Genomic DNA, 25,580 nt, shown 5'->3' with positions numbered 1-25,580 from the left:
CTTTGACTAAGACCACTATTCGAGTAGGTTTAAAGACTTATATTAAAGCTCCTTGTGCATGGTGCAGTGGTCCACCGTGGTACCAGGTCTTGTCATCTGGGGCTCTGCCCACACACTCTATTTACCGCACTTTCCTCCATAGCGCTCTCTACTGTAAATGCTCTCTATTGTAAAAATTAGCATAAATTAATTGGAATATAATTGGACTGAATTGAAAACATACTTCACAGTCTACTAATCCAGAATCCTTTCCTTTAAGCCTGAATTAATGACACTGTCTTAAGGAATGGGCAGAAAGTGAAGCAAAGTAGGTGTACCAGGATTAGTAATTGGATTTTCCTGCAAGAAAGAAAAGTTGGGGAGGTTGGAAGGGGAAGACACAGGGCAGACAACAGTGCATACCAAGGGCACAGAATGCAGGTATACAATTAGCAGCCAGGTGTTGAGTGATGTTACTATTTGATGTCATTTTCTCCAGGTCAAGGGAACTAGTCAGCCCTGGCTGTTGGAGAACAGTCCTTGGGATACTCACCAGGGTCTCCACCATGTTGGATTTGTTGTTACGCAGTGTTTTCACGATGTGGAACACGTCAATGATGTTTTGCTGCTGGATCATCTCACACACACTGCAGATGGCACAGAAGGTTCCACTACGGCCTCCCCCATTTCTAAACACAGAGCAAAGAGGTGAGCCATGCTCCTAGGTCCCTTCCAGGCACCTGATGATTCTAAAGCTACATCAGTAGGAGTAGGGATCAGCTGCCTGGACAGATGCAAGGCAAGGCAATGGTGAAGGCTTTAGCCTGAGCCACGAGTTATGGTTTGAGTCCCATCTGTGCCATTAACTTGCTTTGACCTTGGGCAAGTCACTTCCTCTGTCTGGGCCCCAAGTTCCCCACTCGTATAATGAAGGGGTTGGACTAGATCTTTGAGAGTCCAATTAGCTTGATGTTTTCTTGGTTCTATGAGCATGTTACAGTCACTCAGGGCACACTCACCCAAACCCCAAGGGCAGGATGGTACTGTGTCTTTGTACATGTGACACCTGCATCCTTGCTGATGCTTGCATCCATGTCCAAAAGAATGCTCTGGGTCCACTTAAACATCCAGTAAAGACAATGAAAATTTCCAAGTGATTTTCCTACTAGTTCTTCCCATCCTCCACTAAGGACAGCAATACTCTGTTAGCTTAGGGTCAGCCAGCCCAAGCTTGGAGGTAGGAACTTGGAGGGAGGAACTGGGCCTGATAGGCTTTATCTTAAAATGACAGGTCTCTACTGTACACTTTGGTTTAAGCAAGATGCTACTGATCTTGAGTCTAGGGATAGAGGGTTGGTGGCAGAACTATGTCTCTGTTACTCCTTTCTGAAACTCCATAAGTCATCTTCATGGAAACACCCTTCAAACTCTTTACAGAGAGTCCCTGTAGGAATATGCCTGATTCAGAACTCCTGGGCGTGTTGCCAAGAGCAACTAATGATTTCATGTAATGGTCTGTGTCTAAAGAACATCTGGACGGAAACTAAGGCATTCAGTCAATCTCCCGGATGTTTTATCTACAGGATACGCAGTGACCAGATGTTTCAAGTACAGAGAGTTGCTTTCCATTCACTGACTGGTGCCTGCATTTCAGGGTCTGTTATGGTGTCTGTGGCCCTTGAGGAAACCAAGGTCCCTGCTGGTAGAAGAAAGCCCCTGTACCTTCCTTTGGCTCAAACTACTGGCCACCTTGGCTGGAAAGGACATAGATAAAAAGACATTAGTGCAAAAAAAAAAAAAACCAAAACAAACAAACAAAAAAACCAGGCTAGAAAACAAACATGAGAGAGAGAGAGAGAGAGAGAGACAGAGAGAGAGAGAGAGTAAGGTCTCCTATGAAAGAAGGTTCTATCATTTCTGAAGCAAGAATAACAGCGTCCAAAAGGAAGAGGTGAGTAGACACAGGGTCTCAGAGCCTGGTGGTGTGAGACCCTGAAAGATGGGTGCTAAGGTAAGGTCACCTGAATGTGTGGGAGGCATCTGGGCATCTGGAGGCCAGGTATTAGCTGGCAGGAAACCAGCTGCTAGTTTCTGGGATGTGGGCAGAGCCAGCTGGGCTTGGCTGATGTCACCCATCAGCCTGACTTGGGACACCACGCAGCATCTTCCTGAACTCTAGCCTGAGGTTTGCTTCCTCTGGAAAGGAATTTTTGCTGCAGGTGGTGGTCCTGAAGCTCTGTGTGTGCATCTCTATGTGTCTGTGTGTTTAACCTCCTTTAAGCTCTTTGACTTTCCTAACATGTGCATGCACCGCCTGTTTGAGAGGGAGAATAATTAGCTGGTTTTGAAAAGACTGACCTCAATTCTGAGGTCAGTCAGATGTTATCAGTGCCTCCACTAGCTCCAGAGATATTTGTTGTGAGAAAGAGAAGACCTTCGTTTAAATTTCCTTTAACATAACATTTTTAAAGAGAGAGGCCTTCTCAATGACTTTTCCTCAAATCGTTGAAGTTCTACGAAGCAAAGTGAGTGTGAATCAAATATTTCACACATAGCTGTTATGGCTGCAGGTTTGTTTTGGGTGTGAGACATGGACACAGGAAGGGGAACATCACACTCCGGGGACTGTTGTGGGGTGGGGGGAGGGGGGAGGGACAGCATTAGGAGATACACCTAATGCTAAATGACGAGTTAATGGGTGCAGGAAATCAACATGGCACATGGATACATATGTAACAAAACTGCACATTGTGCACATGTACCCTAAAACCCTAAAGTATAATAATAATAAAAAGAAAAAAAAAAAAAAAAAAAAAAAAAAAAAAAAAAAAAAGAATCCTCTGTGGTCACTCTATACTCCTAGGATAGATTCTGTGACACTTGCTCTTTTAAGTAATTACATTTACATTTGCATATTTGCTACCATGACATTCTTGGTCTCTATGTTGGCAGATAAAGTGTGTTTACTTTCTATTTCATGCCAAAGCACTATAGGGTCTGAAGATTAATTCCACATACCCATTGAAGAGATGAGGAAACTGAAGCTTATAAAATTCAGTGATTTTCTTGATGTTGCACAGCTTGTCAGCCACTGTCCTCTTGAGGTCCTGACCTCCACCCAGCATAATGACACCAGAATTCATTAGACTGGACAATGTCCATTCGAAGACAGGAGGTAAAGTCTCCAGTTCACCCCAGCAATGGGGGTATAAACACAGCTGGTCTGGATCTCACTGTGCCCCTGCACAATAGTGTTCCCAGGGTCCTTCACATCCATCTATCAGCCCCTCAGGGCAGTGCCTTTCCCTATGCTCTTTTTGTCCTATGATCCCTCTAAGCCCATTGCAGAGAAGCAGGCATAGTACACAAGTCCTTTGGTTTACTCAGAGACAGTGTGGGTTAATCAGTGGCGCATTAGCTTAGAGGCCTGGGAATGCAAGCCATATCCCCACCCTTGATTCCTGATTACCTTACCCTGCCTGCACCTCAGTTTTCTCACTACAAAATGATAATTATCTGCCTAATAAATGGATAGAGGTGATTCATTTAAAATGTCTGGATTAAATTAAGCTCTCATAATCAACACCATCCCTTTTCTCTCCTTCTTCTTCTACCTCGGGAAATAACAAAGGAGGTTCTGGTCAGTGGAACCCACTTTGCCCTGGGTTTTCTTGTGACTAGCAGGGCATATCATGCCTCTTATTGGAGAATGGGGCTCATCTCATTGTGAGCATTGGAACATGGTCTGCCACCTCCTCTCATGTTTGTGGAAAGACCACTAGGTTTTGCATCAATAATATGTCATATATTAGTTCAGGACAACAAACTGGCAGCCCCGTTCCATTAAAGGATCATAATTCCTTTGAATGTACTGCCACTAGCCTTTGAGGGATGCTGAGTTGTGGTATAGTCAGGCCTGCCTAGGACTGGGGTATGTGGCCAGCAGCATCTGCAAGGATGCTCTATCACCCACCACCCTATTGCCCTGGTGACACCTCCCTAGTACTCACAGGCAGTGGACCACAGTACGTCCCTCCCTCCCGTCATACTGCTCCTGCCACTTCTCCAGTCGTCGGACCACTTTGAGCAGAGAGCGCTTGGAGGGGGGCGTGTCCCGGTAGGCAGGCCAGCCAATGTACTGGAGGTGCTGGACTATACGATAACCATCCTGTGGCTGAGAACAGAGAGGCTGTTAGGGCTGTTCTGCTGGGGATGCTTGGGTACACGCACCTTGCAGATACCCTGGGGACTGCAGCATCATGGTGGAAGACAGACCAAATGGGATCTAAGCCATGTCCTCATGGGGAGAGTCCCCATGACTACTTCTATTCCTTCGTGTGCACAGATTCTCTTGCTGTGACTGCCCTGAACCCCTTTTGTACCTGAAAAACTCCTGCTCAGCCTTCAAAACCCAATTTAAGTGTCCCATTCTTTAGGAAAGCTTTCCCTGACTCTGTTGGGCAGAGTTCTTTCTCCCTGAGGCTCATGTACCAGAACATGTCTCACTTTCTCAGTAGACAATGAACTCTGAGCTGGGGAGCAGGGGAGGTGCTGAGCTCCTTTCATCTTGGGCCCCAAGTAGTGACCAAAGCTGCGTTAGTTAGCAACCATTTCATAGATTGCTAATCTGCCCCTCCCACCCACTACTCTGCTCAGCCAGTGAATATTCTCATGGAAGTAAGTAATCACTTTTCATCTAGGTGTTGGCACTGCCTGGCCCAAAGCTTATGGGATCCAATCAAAGGCTGCATCAACTCATGCCAGTACAGAGACACAGTGGGGAAGAGCTAATGTCTAAGAAGTTTTGTCTACACGGCAGCAAGTGTGTCAGGAAACAGGCAGATGGCAGGTTGGATGTCGCTCGTTGCATCTCTATGTGTTGGAGTCATTGCTGAGTCTGGAGCCGGAATCAGCACAGGCATCACTTCCTCCAGGAAGAAATTATCAGGAGAGCACAACACAGACTCTTGGCTGGCTCAGCAGGATCCTCTCTCGGCAGCCTCCATCTGTCTTGGGGAGGAGGGGCTCAGCAAGCAATGGCGGCCGTGTACTTACCCGGGCCATGTTACAGATGCGGAATATTCTGTGGATGATGTCCTCGTCGATGTCTGCAGAGACGAACTCCACCTGGATGGGCCCATAGCACCCGGAGGTCTTCTCAGGCCAGTACTGCATACAGAACTGAGATAAGGAAAGAGGTCACAGAAGGAGGTCAAAGGCAGGGGGCGGGTATAAAAGTCTCATTTATCAATAAGCTTTTCTTTTCTTTTTTTTTAATTTTTATTTTGAGATGGAGCATCACTCTTGTTGCCCAGCCTGGAGTGCAGTGGCACGATCTTGGCTCACTGCAACCTCTGCCTCCCAGGTTCAAGTGATTCTCCTGCCTCAGCCTCCCGAGTAGCTGGGATTATAAGCACCTGACACCATGCCTGGCTATTTTTAGTAAAGATGGGGTTTCACCATGTTGGCCAGGCTAGTCTTGAACTCCTGACCTCGGGTGATCCAGCCGTCTCAGCCTCTCAGAGTGCCAGGATTATACGTGTGAGCCACTGCGCCCAGCCATCACCAAGCTTTTCTTATGGCTGGAAGGACACATTGGCCAGAAAGGTAGAATATTATGTAGGAAATTAGACTCAGTTTCCCCTTTAGGGAGCAGCCACCCACTTTTTCTGGTGTCGAAATATCAAGGCTTTGAGCACAGAAACACTGGGCTTACAAATCTTTGCTATGTTGATTTCAAACCATTTGTTAGGTTTGCTTAACCTGAGTTTCCTCATCTGTAAAATGGGGAGAATAATATCTACCTCTAAGCCCCGCTGTCAGGATTAGATAGAACATGCTAAAGAAAGGGCAAGTACAATCTAATTTTCTTTTCACCATGCAAATCATCGCAAACTCTTCCTCATTCCAGGAAAATCTTCATAGTGTTCACTCATGATCAGATCAGAAGTAGTTTAAAAAATATAGGGGTTTCGGGAGGCGGAGCTTGCAGTGAGCCGAGATTGCGCCACTGCACTCCAGCCTGGGCAACAGAGCGAGACTGCATCTCAAAAGAAAAAATTATCTATCTATCATCTATCTATCTATCTATCTATCTATCTATCTATCTATCTATCTATCTATCTAATCTATCTATATCTATATCTATCTATATCTATATCTAATCTATCTATGGGTTTGACCTCAGGCAGCCTTGGGTCCAAATCTGGGCTCAGGTGCTCACTAGCTGTGCAGCCCAGGCCTCAGTTTTCTCATAGGTAAAGTGGGGATAATTATGCTTACTTTGCACCAAAAGTTAATGTCACATGGTGCTGACAGATCTTGCCTATGATTTTTTCTATTTATCTGGAATTGGAAATTAGAACCTACAGCTGAGAGCAAAAGGCAGTGATTGACCTTCTGTTTAAGACAGTGGTTCTCAATCTGAGACTGTTTTGTTTCCCAGGGGGCATCTGGCAATGTCTGAAGACATTTTGATTGTCACACCTGGGGGTTGCTATGGGCATTTAGTGAGTAGAAGACAGGATGCTACTCAACATCCTGCAGTGCACAGATTAGCTCCCCGCAAGAGTTATGTGGCCCCAAATATCCATAGTGCAGAGACTGAGAAAACCTAGTATAAAATCATTATAATTATTATTATTATTTTTGAGACGGAGTCTCACTCTGTTACCTAGGCGGGAGTGCAGTGGTGCGATCTTGGCTTGCTGCAACCTCTGCCTCCCGGGTTCAAGCGATACTCCTGCCTCAGCCTCCCAAGTAGTTGTGACTACAGGCACGTGCCATCACACCCGGCTATTTTTTTTTTTTTGTATTTTTAGTAGAGACAGAGCTTCACCGTGTTAACCAGGATGGTCTTGATCTCCTGACCTCGTGATCCACCCACCTTGGCCTCCCAAAGTGCTGGGATTACAGGTGTGAGCCACTGCACCTGGCCATAAATTATTCTTTAAGCTTCAGGGGTCATTGAGAAGAAGAGATGGAGGCTGGGTGCGGTGGCTCACGCCTGTAATCCCAGCACTTTGGGGAGGCCAAGGTGGGTGGATCATGAGGTCAGGAGTTCGAGACCAGCTTGGCCAACATGGTGAAACCCATCTCTACTAAAAATACAAAAATTAGCCGGGCATGGTGGTGGGCACCTCTCATCCCAGCTACTCAGGAGGCTGAGGCAGGAGAATCACTTGAACCCAGGGGGCAGAGGTTGCAGTGGGTCGAGATCATGCCACTGCACTCCAGCCTGGGAAACAGAGCAAGACTCCATCTCAAAAAAAAAAAAAAAAAAAAAAAGAAGAAGAAGAGATGGATACCTTGTTTCTTCTATCTTTGTCTCTGTTAAGCCACCAGATAACTTTAGTTGAGGAGAGAATGTTGAGGTGGGGGGTGGGGTGTGTGGCTGCAGAGAGGAGCAAGGCATGCTCCCTCCAGTTCCTGGTTCCCAAGGGGCACAGAGATGGATCCTGCCTAGGTCTACAGGTCCCATTGCTGGGGTACAGAGGAGAGACAAGATTGGGGCTACAGGCTTGCTGGGGACCACCCCAACATGAACAAAGAGGCCATGCGTTAGACCCTCCATCTAGGGATTGCCCTAAAGATATAGCCAAGATTTACAAAGACCCACCGAGGCTTCTGAGAGCAGTTTAGGATTGAGTCTCTCCTTGGGGAGGATCTGGTTCAGGCTACCCCAGGCTTGCAAATAGAGGGCTAGATGGACAGAAGTGACCCACCCCCTACAGATGCAGGGTTTTCATCGAAGGGGGTGCTTGCTCTCCACTTTGTGGCTGAAGAACAGCCATCTCACCCTGAGAAGTCACATGTGGAAATATCTTCATTCTCTCCTTCCTCCAGAACTAGAATTAGAAGGGAAGAGCAGCGAGCAGGAAGGATGTAGGAGATGGAAACTCATGTCTCCCACCTTCTTAGCTGTGGAAACCCCAAATTCTAGCTTAGGAATTTTCTCCTTATAGCAGCAGTTGGCATACTATTGCCCACAAACCAACCCAGCCAGCTGCCTATTTTTGCATATAAAGCTTTGCTGAAACACAGCTACACTTATTCATTTATGTATTGTCCACAATTGCTTCCATGCATCACCCACAGAGTTGGGTAGTTGTAACAAAGACCATATAGCCTGCAAAACCTGAAATATTTCCTATCTGGCTCTTTACAGAAAAAGTTTGGCAACCCCTACTTTATAGGGTTGTTGTGAGGAAAAAGGACATAATTCATGTAAATAAAGCCCTTACCACAGTGCCAGGCATGGAATAAGCACTTACTAAATTCCAGTGATTCATACCATTATTGAATCAATCAGTGCTCAACAAAAACAATAATGGTAATAGCTATCATATATAAAGTTGAAGGATTCTTATCACCCCTCATAAATAGCATAAGTATGCAAGGTTAAGCTTCAGAAAGCAATGATGCCTTGCTTTCCTGGCATCTCCACTGGGGGTTAACCAAGCATAGTGAGAAGGGAGCTCTGAGTGTGTGTGTGTGTGTGTTGTCGGGCACTGGTCATGGGCCTCCATGGCTGGACAACCATCTGCTGAGCTGTGCAATAATGACAAATCCACAAGTTGAACTTCATTTCTCTTTGCCATTGGCTCTTCTGCCTTGCAACCTTCACAGTAATGAGAGACTGGTACAAATAAGTCTATGGTTGGTCAGAGAAACCAGAATTAATCAGAACTGCCCGTTAAAAAAAATAATTGCCTTTATCACCTGCACTGAATTTAGTGTTCCCAGAGTTTGGCTGTGATCCTGACACGAGGTGCATGGATCCAAGGTATCAGGGAAAGACTATTACCCCCAATATCTTCAGTCTGGAGAGAATGTGGAATGATTTGTCTCTTTTAATAAGATTTCCAGACCAATTTCTCAAGCTAATAGATTCTACTATGCCTCAAACAAGACTCCTATATTTCGGGACACTTCTCTGCATTTGATTTTCTGGGTCACTCTCTCACAGTGCCCAGAGGGCTGGGGAAGGTTGCAGGCTTTTCTAATCCTAAATCACAGTCATCCTTTCACTTGAGCGCCCTAATTTGTGAGACTACAGCAGCAGCAGAATGGGTGAATTCAGCAGGGTGATGTGCTGGCAAATGTGGTGTTTGAGCTGCCAGGGATCATCAGGGTCTCTCTGCAGCCTGGGACACTGCATATATTCTAGCCATGGGAAATAAGAGAAGGAAAGCAGGGGGGCCACGTTTTCTCTTCCCACTGACTCTTTGGGGCTTAGAAATGACTCTCATCAACAAGAAATATCCTCTGTGGTTTAGCTCAAGACTGTCCTGGTGTTCAAGTGCTGTAGCTGCACCTGAATGGATGCTACCATTTTGGTTTGCTTATGTTGTGTAGCAAAAGGTGCGAAAATGCATTGGGGTTTCTTCTTGATGCTCCCTGGATTCAAATCCTGGCTCTATCGCTTTCTAGTTTGAATGGCTTGGCTACATCTCTTAGCTTCTCCAGTTTGTTATGAGTGGCTGTGAATTTTAATGTCTACTTAGCATAGGGATCTGTATCTAGCAAGTACTCAATTAATGTAAGCTGTGATTATTAGGCAGTATGGGGGAGAGTTCCTCAAATCAAGATGGATAAATAGATGATTTTTTTCTCCACTTAGTAGCTCTTATGAAAATTTCTCTTTAGGATAATACTCAAAGGACTGCCTTTGTGAAAATTCTGCATCAGCCAGCTTGGGGTAGCTGTGAAGATGAGTAGCATCCTAGATATGGGATACTGCATGTCAAAAAACAGAGATCTGTGGGTTGCTCTGATGAGCTGAATGACCCAGAAGATAAAAGAGGAAGGTTGGGATCATTGTAGAACCAATGAGGTATAAAAGGCAACTCAGTGTGTCATGTAACCCTGCTCCTAACCTCCGAAATATTCCATAAATTCATAATAGCATGTAAAATGCATACTGTGCATGTATTTCTTGCAGAAACCAGCAAGGAACTGAGCTTGGCTCCCTGGCTCACATAGACATGGAACAGAGATCCCACATGCGAGTGGAGGAGCCAGACTTTTCATATAAGCACGTAAGCATCTGCGATTTATACAGCTCCTGGGGAGGGAAAGCTTATGGTTTCTTAAGGCTCAGGAAATGTGAATTCTGGGAAGCCTACTTGCTTCTTTAAGATCATGAGGACCTAGCTGACCTAAAGGCCACACTTACACTGAATGCAACCTTGACATTTTCTTCCTTAGATGGAAAACTTTTGAAGTTGGCTGATCCAAGAATAGATTCAAATTCTTCAGCCAAGAGTCTAGACCAACTGACTTTTTCCACCTCATTGCCTAGTAAGTACTCTCTCCTGCCCTTTCTTTTCCAGTGGTCTGAGAGTGAAAGGTGATGCTTCCTGAAGGGAGGGCTTTGCCACTGCAGATACATACAGGTAGTGGCGATGAACACACTGGGGAGAGGAAGTCAGTCCAGTTGTTGTTAATGATTTAGAAATAATCATGCTTCTTCCAAAAAAACAGAGGGGACTTTTGTTGTCTTTTGTCAGAACAAGTTAAACCAAGCAAAGGTTGTGAAGCCTGTGTGGATAGCCCTGGAACAGGTGCCATACATTATTCCACCTAGTGCTCTCCATAGCTGTTTGGGCCATGAAAAGATGTCCTTGGGAGGTGCAATTCACGTGTGATATATAACAAATGCAGAGGTAGCCTCACGCATTAAACATCTTTTTCTTGCTGATGGAATCAGAAAGCTTGTTAGTCACTGGAATAAACATGCTCTGATGAGTTGAATGAAAACTAGCATATGGGTCTATTTTTGGAATAAACATTTTTAGAGCATATTTCAGTGCACCTTAGTTATGCCTTTCTTTAATTAAAAATGCTTTGATAAAATGGAAAGGCCAAGCAATATCTTAGCATTAGAAATGAAGGACTCTATTTATTAAGGCCCCTGTGACCCAGAGTGAAGAAGTTAATCCCAGGCCACCTAAAGGTGAAGTGAATTGGTATTTTAAAGAGAGAAATGTAAGTTTCCTGAATTGTTTTTAAAATTCAGCATCAGTGATTATAAAATTCCTTTAAACAGATTCTATAAAGATCCAAAAATATGTAATTGGCTTTGATACTATGTCCAGTTAAGGAAGGCAGACTGTGAATGAACGCATAAAGAAGACAGGGAGAGAGAGAGAGGGGGAGAGAGAGAGAGATTCACACATCTCTCCTCAATGCATCCTCCCAGTAGTCCCATGAAGCTCCATAATACGATCTCCACATAATGGGTGGAAACTTGCTCTTATAACAGCTGCATCAGAATTTGTTTCGGGGAAGGAAGGGTTGGAGTTTAGGAACATACCTACAGAAGAGTCTTGGGGCGGGAGGCAAGGCTCAGAGCAGGTTTTAGAAAGAGGTATTAAGGAGATGGCTAGATTTTGCAGCTTAAGAAAGGAACAACTTTTGGGGAGAGGGTGGAAGAGCTGAGAAGGGAGGGATGGGAAAGGAGGTAAACAGGGGAAGAAAATGGTTTGGGTAACAGGGTCAGGGGAAGATGTGTTACTGCTAGTGAGAGCTGAGGAGGCAAGGTGGGGCTTCAGAAAGAGGATGTGTGATGTTCAACTTTAAGTCATGGGCATTGCTGGGATATGAAGCTCATATTTCTCCAGTTAAAGCCTCAGCTGAAACTTGGAAGTAAACATGAGAATACAACCCCCTCAGAATTCTCAGAAGTATTGGGGATGGACATTGGGTTTTCCGACAGGATGGGGAGTAGGGAACAGAGCAAATTTTATTTAAATCTTCAAAGACAGAATGAACTTGGCTAACATCTAGGTTATAGTAATCTAACAAATGATAACATTAAGACTTGGAGAAAGTAAAGGAACTGGCTCAGGGCAACACAGTGAGTAAGTACCAAGGCTACAATTTGAACTCAGGTCTCTTGACCCCAGGTTTCTTTTTTACTGTTACCCCTACCATTTTGGTGGGGACAGAAACAGAGACACAGCCCCTTGCAAAGTCAGACCTGAGGCTGGCTGAGATGCAGGTTGGGTATTTTGCATATTTTGCTGGTGTGTTAGGCTGTGTTTTCACAAGCCTAGACTAAAAATGGGGATATTAGGTGTTGCTATTTGCCCTAGAGGCACAATGGCAGCAAGAGACACCTCTGAAATAGCACCCTGCTTTTCTCCTGGAAGAATGAGAAGCTTGCCTCTCTCACTTCCATGGGAATCCATCACAGCCCCCATTATCCTTGCACTCAGGCACCCTCACCTTTCCAAAAGGCTTTGCATCCCTGATCTCTCAGGCTTTCCACAGTGGGAGCCCCAGAACTGAGCAACTCAGCTTTTATATAAGTTGTGGACTCTTATTTGTTTTAAAGGAAAGAAACATCCCTGTATGCTCCATACACCAGGTGCCATAGCACATTCATAGGTCTCAGGGGTTAGGATGTGGACATCTTTGGTGGGGCCATGATTCTGGCCACCACACAGCCCCACCCTCTGGCTGGCATGGAGGATCTCCTGAGCTCTCTAAACAGTATGGTGAGTGAGTGTGGCATGACTGCAAGGAGGGCTTCTTTCTGGTGTCTTTCTGGTGGTCCGTAGAGACCACAAAGATAGAAAAGATCTTGTCAATGCTGTTGGATGTGGTTGAAAATGTTCTTTCTGCTGAGTCTGAGAAGCGACAGCATGCTTTGCTGGCTGGCATGGTTCTAGGATTTTATCACACAAATCTGACCACAGACATTTGGAGTCCTAAAGAGTTAGAAAACTCTAAAGTTGAATGCAAAGTTTGAAAGCCTTTATTCTGAGCCCTCATTGATCATAATTACCTTTGAACAGCAACCACTGCAGAGAATGAAAGAATATTTGGGGCTGATTGAATGAAGTAGTGTAAGATTCTGAGCAGGGCAGATTTGGCCAGCAGTGCAAAAAAAATAAGGCCCTGTGAGAGCTTACACCCTCTTCTTATTTTGCTGCAACTTACAGGTAGCCCTGCCCAATCCCCAACATACGCCCTTACGGTCCCCAGGCAAACCACAGGAGATGGCATCGGTCCTCTCAGGAGTGACCTAGCAATGCTCAGGTCCTAAGGCAGACCTGTCCATGTTGCCAGGCTGGGCTAGCTTGGAGGCTGCCTTGGCATGAGCATGCAGGCAGACAGATGCTGACGCCACTTCAAAGAACCGCCCCTCCAGGTGCCGAGGGCGGCTTTTCTGATGCTCATGCTATGTCATTGTTTATTTTCATAAGGCGCCCAGCTGCTGCGGTGATGATATTTATATCAATAAGTGCTCTATTCATCTGCCGGTTTCAGGGAATGCTTGCCAGCTGCATATGGCAGCCAACCTCAGAGTACTTCTGAGCCTGATGTTTTTGCATTTAGAGAATCAGTTCTCAAACTCTGTACCAACATCTGGGCCTGAAAGATTCTTCATTCACCCAGGACCCACCCTGAAAGGGGGAGCTATAGCCAATGACCTTGATCTTTGTTTCAAAGGTTTTATATGTCCCAAAGTGAAGTTCTTTGAAAGTCATCCTCTGTGCCTGAGCTCTGGTTTTGCAGAAAGGGATGTTGAACAAGAGAAGAGCAAACAGGGTTTTGCAGGCCAGACTTCACGCCTAGGCTCATGAGCTGAGTTCATTGTTTTATTTCTTCAGCCGAAAGCGTAGGGTGGTGATGCCTTCAGACTCCAAAACTCTGTAGGGAATGTTCCAGAACTCTGTTTTATGAGAATTCATTTATTTTTTATAGTTATTTCGGTTTCTAACCTTCTATTGCTCAGACCCCAATCCTTGGAATTATCCTTCATTCCTCCTTTTTTTTTTTTTTTTGACAGGGTCTTACTCTGTCACCCTAGGCTAGAGTGCAGTGGTGTGATCACAGTTCTCCACAGCTTGGATCTCCTGGGCTCAAGTGATCCTCCTGCCTCAGCCTCCCAAGTAGCTAGGATTACAGGTGTGGACCACCATGCCCAGTTCATTTAAAATTATTTTGTAGGGCTGGGCACAGTGGCTCATGGCTGTAATCCCAGCACTTTGGGAGGCCAAGATCGGCAGATCACCTGAGGTCAGGAGATCGAGACCAGTCTGGCCAACATTGTGAAACCCCATCTCTACTAAACATACAAAAATTAGCCGGCTGTGGTGGCTCACACCTTTGGGAGGCTGAGGCAGGAGAATTGCTTGAAGCCAGGAGGCAGCAGTGAGTTGAGATTGCGCCACTGCACTCCAGCCTGGGCTACACGGTGAGACTCCATCTCAAGAAAAAATTCTTTTGTAGAGACAGGGTGTCACTGTGTTGTCCAGGATGGTCTTTAACTCGTGGCCTCAACTCCTGGCCTCAAGTGATCTTGCTTCCTTGGCTTCTCAAAGTGCTAAGTAAGATTACAGGCACGCCTGGCCCTTGATTCCTCTTTCTCTCTCTTATTCCATAGTCAATCTGTCTGGATGTGTTGTTGGCTTTACCTTCAGAATCTACCCCCCAGTTCAACCAACCTCACCTGCCACCTGAATTATCACAGTAGTCTCTTGTCTGTTCTCTCTGCTTCTATTTCAGAAACCACTCTTCCCCATCCTTGCCAACAATCTATTCTCAACACAGCAGCCAGAGGGATGCTTTTATTAAAAAAGGCAAATTATGTTGCTCCTCTGCCTCAAACATGTGCATGGCTCCCTGTTTCTCTGAGAGTGAAAGCCCAGTTCTTCTATGTCTTCCATGGCCCTCTGACCTCACCTTCCACTGCTCTCCCCACAGTTGTGCTGCTCTGCCCATGGCCTCTGTGCTGTTCCTCAAGGGCACCAGGTGCGTGCCTACCCCACAGCCTGGGTGCAGGTGTTCCCTCTGCCTGCAATGCCCCCCTGAGAGTCACATGGCTCACTCTCTCACCTCCTTCAGGTCTGTGTTCAAATGTTTTCTTCTCCATAGGGCCCACCTTGACAATCCTATTGCAATGACATCCTATGTCCCAGATCCAGCATTCTGATCTTTACTACCCTGCCCTCTTGTTTGCCTTTTTCCAAACACTCGTGTCACCCTTCTTATAATTGAGCACATTAGAGAGTGTATGTTGCTTATTATCTGTCTCCTGCTTTAGAATAGAAGTTGCATGAGAGATGGGAATTTTTTTTTATGCCTCGCTTTGTCTGTGTTGCACAGTGATGCATTCCAAGCACCTAGAATAGCTTCCAGCAAATAGCAGATGCCCAACAAATATGGGTTGCCTGAATCAATGGACTCTCTCTGGAACGTCTCTCACAGGCACATCCCAAGGTGCACTCAATTCCATCCCCTGCTCATCTGCTCTTCTTGCTGCCTTCCCCTACCTTCCTGACTTTCATATTTTCACCAGTTATATCCCCAGATGCCTAACTGCCCAGACTCAACATCCTGCCATTATCTGCAACTTTCCTTCTTATTCACCTCCCACCTGCACGTGCTCCCTAAACCTTAGGGACTTAAGTCTGGAAATGTTTTCACGTCCAATTCCAGTCCTCTTACCTCCTGGCCACTTCTGCAGTTCAGATAACTACCTTTATTTTCTGCACATTTGCAACATTCTCCTCCCTGGTCTCCTGGTTTCCAGGTCTTTCCTCCGGCCTTTTACCTGCACTGATCCCCAGACCTGGCTTTCTTTTTATTCTTACCTTTTTTTGCAATTTTTATTTTATTTTTTATTTTTTAAGAGATGGGGTCAGCCAAATGTGGTGGCTCACGCCTGTAATCCCAGCACTTTGGGAGGCCGAGGCAGGTGGAACACTTGAGGTCAAGAGATTGAGACCAGCCTGGCCAATATGGTGAAACCCCGTCTCTACTAAAAATACAAAAATTAGTTGGGTATGTTGGCACACGTCTGTAATCCCAGCTACATGGGAGGCTGAGGCATGAGAATCACTTGAACCTGGGAGGCGGAGGTTGCAGTCAGCCAAGGTCGCACCACTGTACTCCAGTCGGGATGGGATCATAGCTCACTTGAGCCTTGCAGTGCTCAAGCAATCTTCCCGCCTCAGCCTCCTGAGTAACTGGGACTATAGACACATGGCACCATGCCTGGCTAATTAAAATTTTTTTTTTTTTTTTGTAGAGACAGGGTCTCATGGTGTTGCCCAGGCTGGGCTTGAACTCTTGGCCTCAAGCAATCCTCCTGTCTTGGCCTCCCAAAGTGCTGGGATTACAGGCATGAGCCACCATGCCCAGCCTCTAGACCCATCTTTCTAACAGGAATCCTGGCTGTGTTATACCACTGTTAACCCTCCCGTGTTTCACCTTCCTGCACAGAAAGTATTTCTAACTGTGCTCCTCCAAACTCCAGCGGTCCCACAAAGGACCGACCCCTCCAAGGGCACCAGGAGAAAATGAGACAGCAGTGTGGGTAGAAGCCCAACCCCTGCCTACTCCTTCATCATGAGCAGCTCTTGGTCATCCCTGTTTCATACCTTGGGCTTGCATGAATGATTTTATTCATAGAAAGGATTCTGTTGCTTACAAAGTAAAAGTCTGAAGCTTGCTATGCTGCCAACCAAGACCCAAGCTCCTTAGCCTGGCACAGGGACCTCTCTGCAAGCTGGGCTCTGCTGCATTTTTCAGCCTCACTACATTCTTCTCCTCCTGATATTCCCCTAGGTCCCAGCCACACTGGAACATAAACTGTTCTGCAAATAAGTCTATGTATATTCATCCCCTGCCTCGCTTTTGCCTCTGCTGTTCCCTCTGCCTGAAATGCCTTTTCCCAGTGAGTTCAGCCTCCATATACCTAAAGCTCCTCTGCCTTCTTCAAGGCCAAAGTCACCTTCTTTTTGAAGTCTTCCCTCACCCTCTGGGCAGAATTAATTGCTCCCTGCTCCTGGCCAACACAGCACTTCACTGCTGACCTCTATTATAACACAGCCACACGAGGTTGGGACAATTTGCTCATCTGTCTCTGGAGCAAGACCATGAGCTTTCGGAGGGCTGAAACTATAGCTCAGGTCTGTTTAAAAATTTTTTAAATTCCCAACCAAGGCCTGCACAAGGCCAGCTTTCACATGGGAATGCGATATTACTTTAAGTTTTATTTAAGGCAGTGAAAGGATAGATTTTTAAAAATCTGAAGAACGATTCTCAGCTCTTCCACCCCAGAATGGCTGCCCTGGCATAGAAACTGTTCCAAGATACATGTCCTGTGCCCTGAGTATGGGGATATGCTGTAGGCACGTGATGCTTGGAGCTATCAGACCAGATGGGCTAAGGCAGGAAGCCTGCCAGGACACGAAGGTCAACCATGAGGAACTGGGGCTTGGTGGGGTGGTCAGTGGGTAAAGTGTCCAAGGTTCTAGTCCCAGGCTCTGTCTGTACAGGCGGCATTGCAGAGGGGGAAGGGAGTGTGGACAGGCATCTGGGTATTATTCAGGGCTGTAGGTGCTCAGTGCTGGGGGAGGCAGCCTCCTAGCTCTGCAAGATCTACATGATTTGGAGCAAGACAATAATCAATGATTGTGAGATGGAACAACAGAGTCTCGTCCCTGGCGGGGAGTTGCACAAAGCCCATAGGCAGGGGGAGTCTTTGCTGGAGGTCTGGGGGGTGACAGGACTCTCTGTAGGCAGCAGAATGGCTTGTCTGATGCTCATGGCCAGACAGTGCTTATTACAGGACAGCTAGCTGGGGCAGATGTGGCAGGCACCAGCTGTCAAGGGCTCTCACTCCAGGTTTAGAGCATGGCCCCCCTGACCCACCTAGGGCTTGGCTCGGCCTCCTCCTACCTGGGCAGTGTCCATCTCATTCAGCATCACCACAGAGGAGCAATTGTAATCGAACACCAGCCTCCAGAAGTCTGCTACGGTGTTGGGTAGAGGGTGCTGGGTGACCACGAAGGCGGCAGGCTGCTTGTGGCTCTGACAAAGGAATGACACAGGCTTCGTAAATTACACATCCATCTGCGATATTCTGATGATGATGAGGCCGGGACTGAGGCCAGAGGCTCCGGAGTCTGCCAAATAGATTAAACAAAACACCTGCCTGTTCTTTTATCTCTCCATGCCCTGGCGGCAAAGGGGACCTTCTCATAATGAACACATTCTCCTCCAAACTAAGACATTTCATTAGGAAAGTGTCACTGGGATGGGATTATCCAAATAAATTATTTATGCCTTGGAGCTCAGCAAATAATCATAATTACAATATGAAATGAAAGATCTTAGATGCAGATTTGTTGCTCTGCTGGTCAAGACACCTCTTGGGATATAAGGGATTGGCCGTGTCCCTGTGCCCATGATGCTGGGTGAGGTTTTGGGTCGGCCTGAGGCTGAGATTCTCCCAAAGGGGCAGGCTCCCTTCTGCCTCCAGGCTGGAATGAGGGGCTGAGTTGGCCTGGCAAGGTGGGCACTGTGTCCTGTGAGTCAATGGGGCAGTGGAAAGTACACATGTATTATTAATAGTCAGGTAGACCTGGGGTTCAAGTACAGCTTTACCACTTGTAAGTTATGAGTCATCCATCTGTCCGTCCATTTGCCCATTTATTCATTCATCCATTCATTCAAACTTCATTTGTAGAGTGCTTTTTTTTTTTTTTTTTTTTGGCGGGGTGGGTGCTAAGTACTGGCAAGTTATCAGATGATTCCAAAGCTCATGTTCTTCACCTGGAAAACGGAAATCATAAATCCAAAGGAATGATGTCACACAGATTGAATGAGATTTGCGTGTGAAAAGGCCAGCAAACAAGAGGCGGAATGTAAGCCTACTGGCAGGGCAGAAACGCCCCTGACTTTGTTTTACATCCTTGGCAGTGGTATTGTCGCTGGCACATGCTAGACAGTGCCACTCCAGTGAATAAGATAATAAATTCAGTCCCATGTTGCAGATAGGGAAACAGAGGCCCAGAGAAAATGGCCTGGTGGGGGGTCTGGCAGCTTCAACCAGGGCCCTGTTTTCCCCCCACCCTGAAGTCATGTGTTTGAAAAGATTGGAAAGATTCTCCACTTCATTAGTGGCTCATGCACTCGATATGTTTTCCCAAGAGATGGTTTCTGTGGGAGTTACAGCTGTTTTCAGTGCAGTTACAAGCAAGAGGGAAGAGGGCAAAGACCCTGGAAAAAGCAGGACAAAGCCTTGCAAACATGGATGTCATGCGTGCATTGGCTGGCGGGGAGGGGGGCCCTTCTTCCGAGGGCCTTTTCCTGGCCAGTAGAATGTTCAGAAGAGGGGTCTGGGTGGGCAGAGGCAAATAATTTATTTTCCAAAAGCCAAACTCTCTAGCTGTAGACAGCATCGTCTTTGAGCCATTTCTAGACATGGAAAAACATTGATTGAGGCTTTGAGAGTTAACAGACTTGGGGCTCCAATCCTTGGCTCCCATTTCTGAGCTACTTGACCTTGAGCAAATGATGAAAATACTCTGACCCTGAGGACCTCATCAGAAAATGGGGATGAGAATACCCACATGCAAAATGGGACAGTGCAAGTCCAGGGCCCGACATGGTGCCCAACACTTAGTGAATGTTAGTTTTCTTTTCCTTTTCCCCTGTCTCTGTGATAAATGCTCTATTAGGCCAGCACGCCTGACAAAGCCTTATCTGAAAATATGTTCCAAGATCCGTGCTCCTGCCGGGTTTCAGGGATCAGCCGGCAATCCATTTCATGGATAACATCATCCTTTACCAGGGGAAACATTAAAAATTAACCCAGAGGACTTCATATTTTTCTGCTAGGAGCAAAGCTGCTATGGTTACCAGATAATGCACCGACTGGGCTGGAATACAGATAAGGACTTTTTTTTTAATATCAGAAAGGCAAAGGCCCCAGTGATGGCTCACAGGAGAAATGCCCTGTGGACAAAGAGAATACAATCAGCATCAGAGCTTGGCAGAAGGCATTTGACTCCAGGCAGTATCTAACCTATTTAACCTATTAAGTAGAGGCCAGGAGCTTGTTTGATCTTTGCCTGGATGAGGAAGGCAGGGAGGGGGTGTTGGGAGAAGTGGGAGACAAAGCTGGGAGGAAATTGGAAGTATGGGTGCACCCCTAGGCTCCATTTCTTACCACACTCAAACACACATAATGCACACCTACACGCACACATACACATACATGCACTCATTGACTTTAGAAGGCTCTAAGCTAATGCCAAAGGTCTTCTCTCCACCTCTAGCTACTTGCTATGACCAAGCCAAGACTCCCTGATTCTGAACCCGGAGCTAGGGTTTTTACAGAGGATATGGGCACTCTATGGACAGAGGCCAGGGCAGGCCCCTAGAGAGCTGGGATAGGCATTGACCTTCCATCACCTTCCTGCCTGTAACACCCAGACCCTTGGGGAGAAACTTCAAGAGGATTAGAGGTCAGAGAAGTTGTTGGCCTTGACCCCAGGAGAGAGCATCCCATGTTTCTGTCTATTCTGAGTGAGATAGGAGGGCCACATGGGCTAGATGGATGTGAACTCAGATGGGCTGGGGAGGGGAAGCTGGAAGAGCCCATTATAATCAGGCAATGGTGTTCTTGGTTTTGAGGCTCAGGAGGTGAGGTGTTTGCATCTTATTGGATCCAGCAAATTGCGGGGAGGCTCAAGAAATGAATTCCAGAGTGTGACCCAGGAGTTCTGTGTGTGGGCTGTGCCACTACCTCCCTGGGTGACCTTGAGCAAGTCTCTTTCTCTCTCTGGCCTCCATTTTCTCTGCTGAAAAGTACATGGCTGGGAGTAGATGGTCCATAGTTCCTTCCTGCTGCAAACACCTGTACACCTTAATCAGAAGTATCCGAAAAACACAGGGGAGAAGCCTAGGCTCACTGGACCAGGAATATGACCCAAATCCCAAACCAGGGCAAGGTGAAGCCCCTTCCTGGACCTGATGACAAGAAAGCAGGGGGCAGTGCCCCTCACAGGACAGCCAGGAACACGGCCCGCTTCCACCCCATGCTTGTTTTAGTGCTTCCCACTACTTTCCCAATAACCATTTAGTGAGCCCCTACTGTGTGCCATCCTCATTTTTGTCTCCACACAGGAGTTATCTGGAACCTTCATGGGAGCTACCAGAGGGCAGAACCTGTGTCTGCACCATCTTATGTTCCTAGGCTCAGGCCAAGGCCCAGCATAGAGAACACTTGCTTTACTAAACTTCAGGCTGAGAGTTGGCTCTGTGGGGAATGGAAGAGGTTGCTAGGCAGGCCTGTAGACTTGCCATGGTGTCATGGGAGCCACCTTATGCTTCTGATCTATTCTTTCCAGGCTCTTTGTATGAGAAAAGGAGCTAAGAGCCCAGCTTGTGTCTAGGTTTGGACCAGAGCCTTCAGGGGAACAAAGGTCCTTGGGACCAGTAGATCAGAAGCAGGGGGTCTGGCTGGTGGGGTCAGGACCCTGAGGTCCAGCCACCTCCACCTCAGGAATAATATTTGCCCTAGAATGCCAGCTAGGAGGTTTCTGCCCGGGCTCGGCTTACATCCATCAGTGCTGCGTTGATGTAATTGCTGGATTCTCCGTCCACTGAGATGAGGAAGGGCAGGCAGCGGTCCAGAGGCAGCACGTCCATGCTTCGATTCTTATCATGGTTCCGGGGCAGAAGCCCAATGCTGCAGTCCTCGGGCCGCACACGGGGTGTCACAATGTTGAGGGTCTGTGGGGCACAAAGGTGAATAGATAGGCCCTGCTCATACGGCTGCCCCTGAGCGTACGAGACAGTAACGTTCCAACTCAGCCTAACTCGCCTATTATTTCCACCCCCTAAGCGCAGCCCCACTCTCCCTTTCCCAGGACCCATTTCTCTTCCATGGTGATGTTCTGTCCTCTCCTGCCCCCTGCTATAGGGCGTGTGAGCTGTGTGACACCTTCAAAACGCCAAGGCTGCAGAAGCAGCGCACCCACACACAGGCTCAGACACAGTCTCATAGTACCTGCCAACCAGATGAACTAAGTGGTTCAGCTCAGCCAGTGCTGCATTAAAGGGTGGGCCAGCCAGGAGGGCATACAGAGGGGTGGGGGTAGGGAATTCCTACTGAGGGCTAAACATCACTTGCGTTGTCATGGAATGGGGGAAATGATTTACCAGCACTCTTCTCAGAGAGAAAGCTGTCTGAGTATGGAAGGATGCCTAGATGGCCTGCTCAGGATAGATGAGAGACCTCCGAGGGGCAAACCCTAACAGGTCTGGGAAATTGCTGTGTTTGGACTCTGCAGAGTAAGTCTTGCAAGTTTGAGGCCAGAGCTGAACTGCTCCATCCAATGGACTAGATGTTATGTGTAATGACCAGTATTCTGTACCCTCCATCCTTCCCTCATTCAGCCCTCTGTCTCTACTTCAAATCAATAATGGCTATTTGTTTTAGGGATTGCTAAGGTGTCGGCCTGCCTGGGATATCTGCCCATGGAACAATGGGCCTGGCATTTGCCCAGTGACTTGAAGAAAGACCTGGAGCTTCCTTGCTTTCTCATACCTGGTTCTCAGCTCCTGTTGCCCAGGTGTAATTCTGACACTGGTCTTGGGATAAAGGGCTGGACTCTGGCTTTACCTTACTTAGTGATTCATGTCCAGGCTTCTTAGACCAATCAGTGTTGCCACAGCTCTGACCATATGGGCTTCCAGGTGTGGATCTGGTATACCTGAGCTATGTTCTAGGACAGTACTTCTCAGAGTTTAACGTGCATACAAATCACTCAGAGATCTTGTTAAATTGCAGGCCCTCATTCACTATGTCTGGGCCAGGTCCAAGATTCTGCATTTATAACAAGTTCCCAGGTGAAGCCAATGCTGCTGGTCTCCAGACCACAGGTTTTTAAATTTTATTTTTTTATTTTTTTGAGATGGAGTCTCACTCTGTTGCCCAGGCTGGAGTGCAGTGGCACAATCTCGGCTCACTGCAACCTCCGCCTCCCAAGTTCAAGCGAGTCTCCTGCCTCAGCCTCCTGAGTAGCTGGGATTACAGGTGCACGCCACCATGCCTGGCTAACTTGTTTTGTATTTTTAGTAGAGACAGGGTTTCACCACGTTTAGTCAGGCTGCAGACCACACTTTTAGCAGTAAGAGTCTACTGAAAAAATACTGAGAGGACCTGAGTCCCTCCAGGGATGAAGGAGCATGAAATTCACACCCGTTTGTATAAATTTGTCTCCATTCACAACTTGGACTAGAACTGAGTAAGACCTCAGTTAAAAAACATATTCATAGTTAAAGACAAGCACCAGCAATCCCTGAGTGCGTAGTTGCTCATGGCTGTGCATTTTGTGTTCTGGAATAGATTCTGCAGCTTCCTAGAGAAGCAGACACTGAAAGTGCATAGACAGATCAGTATTCCCAAAGAAAACCCCGCAAATGTGCACAGAGCCACTGAAGTTAGTTGGGTTACTGTTACGGACTAAATGTTTTCATCCCTCCCAAAATCCATGTCGTAATCTTAGCCCCCGGTGTGATGGTATTAGGAGGTTGGGACTTTGGAAGACGTTTAGATCATGAGCATAGAACCCTCATGAACAGGATTAGTGCTCTCATAAGAAGAATCATGTAGGGCCAGGTGTGGTGGCTCACGCCTGTAATCCCAGCAATTTGGGAGACCAAGGTGGGAGGATTGCTTGAGCCCAGGAGTTGAAGACCATCCTGGGCAACATAGTGAGACCCTATCTCTATAAAAAATAAAAAAAGAAGAAACATGAGAGGTTGCTGCTTCTACTTTCCACCATGTGAATATGCAATGAGAAGATGGCTATCTGCCTGCCAGTCAGGAAGTGAGCCCTCCCCAGACACTGGATTTACTGGAAGCTTGATGTTGGACTTCTCAGCCTCCAGAAACGTAATGAATAAGTGTCTGTCATTTAAACCACCCAATCTATGGAAATTTGTTATAACAACCCAAACTGACTAAGATGGTCACTGAGCCTGGGATTTGCTCATACCTGAAATTCATCTTTGATTTGGCTGGAGTTCGTCTGGGGGTCCAGCCTGCTGATATTGTAGTAGAGAGAACGGAACTCACACACAGGGATGGCAGTGTTGCCACAGAGGCACGCTTCCAGGATGGCATCGTGCACAAACACATATTGCTCCTGCAAAGTCAGAAGAGAGGGAATGGGGTGCCAGGTAAGAACTGTGGCCTGGGAATTTACTGTCCACATTTAGTGTTGTGGCTATGAAGAATAGACATGATTTATCAATATATTACAGAACCTTTACTTTTTGTACTGTAACCCAAAGGGCCAAATTTCCATGTTTCCTAATGATCACCTGAGCTATGGTGGGTCTTGTTTCTTATAGAAGATGGAATAGCATAGTCACTGATAAAATCAGAAACTTCTAGACATGCTGTAGCAGGTGCTCTTGGTGTCCAGCCCATGTCCCCTCAGCTTTCACCTTTACCTAAGGAAGGCTGCTTGCTGCAAACACCTGTGATTCTCTGCTGAAGGCAGAGAGGATACTTGGGCTGTGTGGAAAGTAACCCTCAAGCAATGACAGATGGAGAGTTGAGGATAGAAATCTAAGTTCCTTCTCCCTTTAGGTAGCATCACTTGGACATGCATGTGTCTCAGAGTTCCCCAGCAGAATTGGGCTCCAGTTGTCTACAGTGTTTAACAGCTTGTTAAAGTAGCCTTTGTTTGTTTCCTTCCATGCTCTGCCTCACTTTCCCATTCACCAGCCAGTGTGTCTTGGGATTATCTTCCAAGAAAATTATTTGCCCGCAAATCTTTGTCTCACAATCTGCTCCTAAATCATGTGTCATATCTTCTCCTATCTCAATTCTTTGTACCTGCGGTTCTCTCCTCCTGAAACTCCACTCCCTCTTTTCCATATCTTCAATGTTTCATTCTTTCTGGAAAGCCATCTGTTAATCCACCAGGCAGAAGTTGGTGTTACTTCTAGGCCCTAGATAAATGTTTGTTGAGTGACCTTTTCTGCAGAACTTGGTCAGTTTCTCTATAAAGAGTGGTTTTCCAGATGCTATGTGATGCATCTGCATTTGCATATGTCTCCCTGTACGTCTGACTGCAACCAGCAAGGCTGGCTTCTGCATGCATGAACCTGGGAATAGATAAAGCATCCCTCTTGGATTTAGTGCTAGAAGCCTGAAGACTGGCCTGTGTGAGTTAGCTCAGAGCCTATGTGTGTAAACCAATCAATGGTGGTATTCACTGCAGAGTCAGAGAGGCTGGCTGTACCACAGCCATGGGTCACTTCCCTTTGCAGGATTGATGATGTGCACAGTTCCTTATCTGTCCCAGCTCTGATTGCCCAGGCACCCAGAGCCTTCACTAGAACAGAAGATGGGCTCATTACAGGAATGATAAATCAAGGCACAGAGTGGGATAGGCAGAAAAGGCTACTTAGTGAGAGTGTGGTTCTGGCGAAAAAGCAGAGGCCTTTGGGGTCACATGGACCCAAGTTCTACCACAGTCTGGTATGTGAGGTCTTAGGGACACAATTTCTTAGTTTCTTCTTCGTTGATAAATTGGAGATAATACTAGGAGCTACACCGCGGCTGGTTTGGAGGAGTAGAAACAATACCATGACTAGAAAGAATGTATGCTGCCTGGCTCATGGTAGGTACACAACAATAAAGATTAATTCCTTTCAGTACTCTTAGGTTTGGGCTCTCCAACTGCACAGAGAGTTGCCCAAAGGTCTGCTTCTCCCTTGAGGGCAGAGGCTGTGTGTTGTCTCTTGAAATCCCCAGCACCCAGCTTAAATAC

General features: G+C 46.7%; 1 protein-coding gene across 6 annotated transcripts in view; it reads right to left on the bottom strand.

Annotated features, from left to right (window-relative positions):
- PTPRT (protein tyrosine phosphatase receptor type T) overlaps positions 1-25,580 on the bottom strand; it is a 1,142,918-nt gene that overhangs the window by 8,633 nt on the left and 1,108,705 nt on the right. For 5 of the 6 annotated variants that reach the window (XM_055264961.2, XM_063633847.1, XM_055264960.2 and 2 more), the window contains 6 exons: positions 23,793-23,942; positions 21,349-21,522; positions 17,680-17,811; positions 5,035-5,160; positions 3,990-4,153; positions 533-668 (listed from right to left, as the gene is read on the bottom strand). In XM_055264961.2, the coding sequence (XP_055120936.1) occupies positions 533-668; positions 3,990-4,153; positions 5,035-5,160; positions 17,680-17,811; positions 21,349-21,522; positions 23,793-23,942 (882 nt within the window). Of the gene's footprint in view, positions 1-532; positions 669-3,989; positions 4,154-5,034; positions 5,161-17,652; positions 17,812-21,348; positions 21,523-23,792; positions 23,943-25,580 lie in introns of those variants that run through there. The other variant, XM_055264965.2, reaches the window with a different exon arrangement.

This window comes from Symphalangus syndactylus, chromosome 24 (assembly GCF_028878055.3).
Source record: "Symphalangus syndactylus isolate Jambi chromosome 24, NHGRI_mSymSyn1-v2.1_pri, whole genome shotgun sequence".
Taxonomy (NCBI): Eukaryota; Metazoa; Chordata; class Mammalia; order Primates; family Hylobatidae; genus Symphalangus; species Symphalangus syndactylus.
This window is presented reverse-complemented; position numbering and strand designations above follow the sequence as displayed.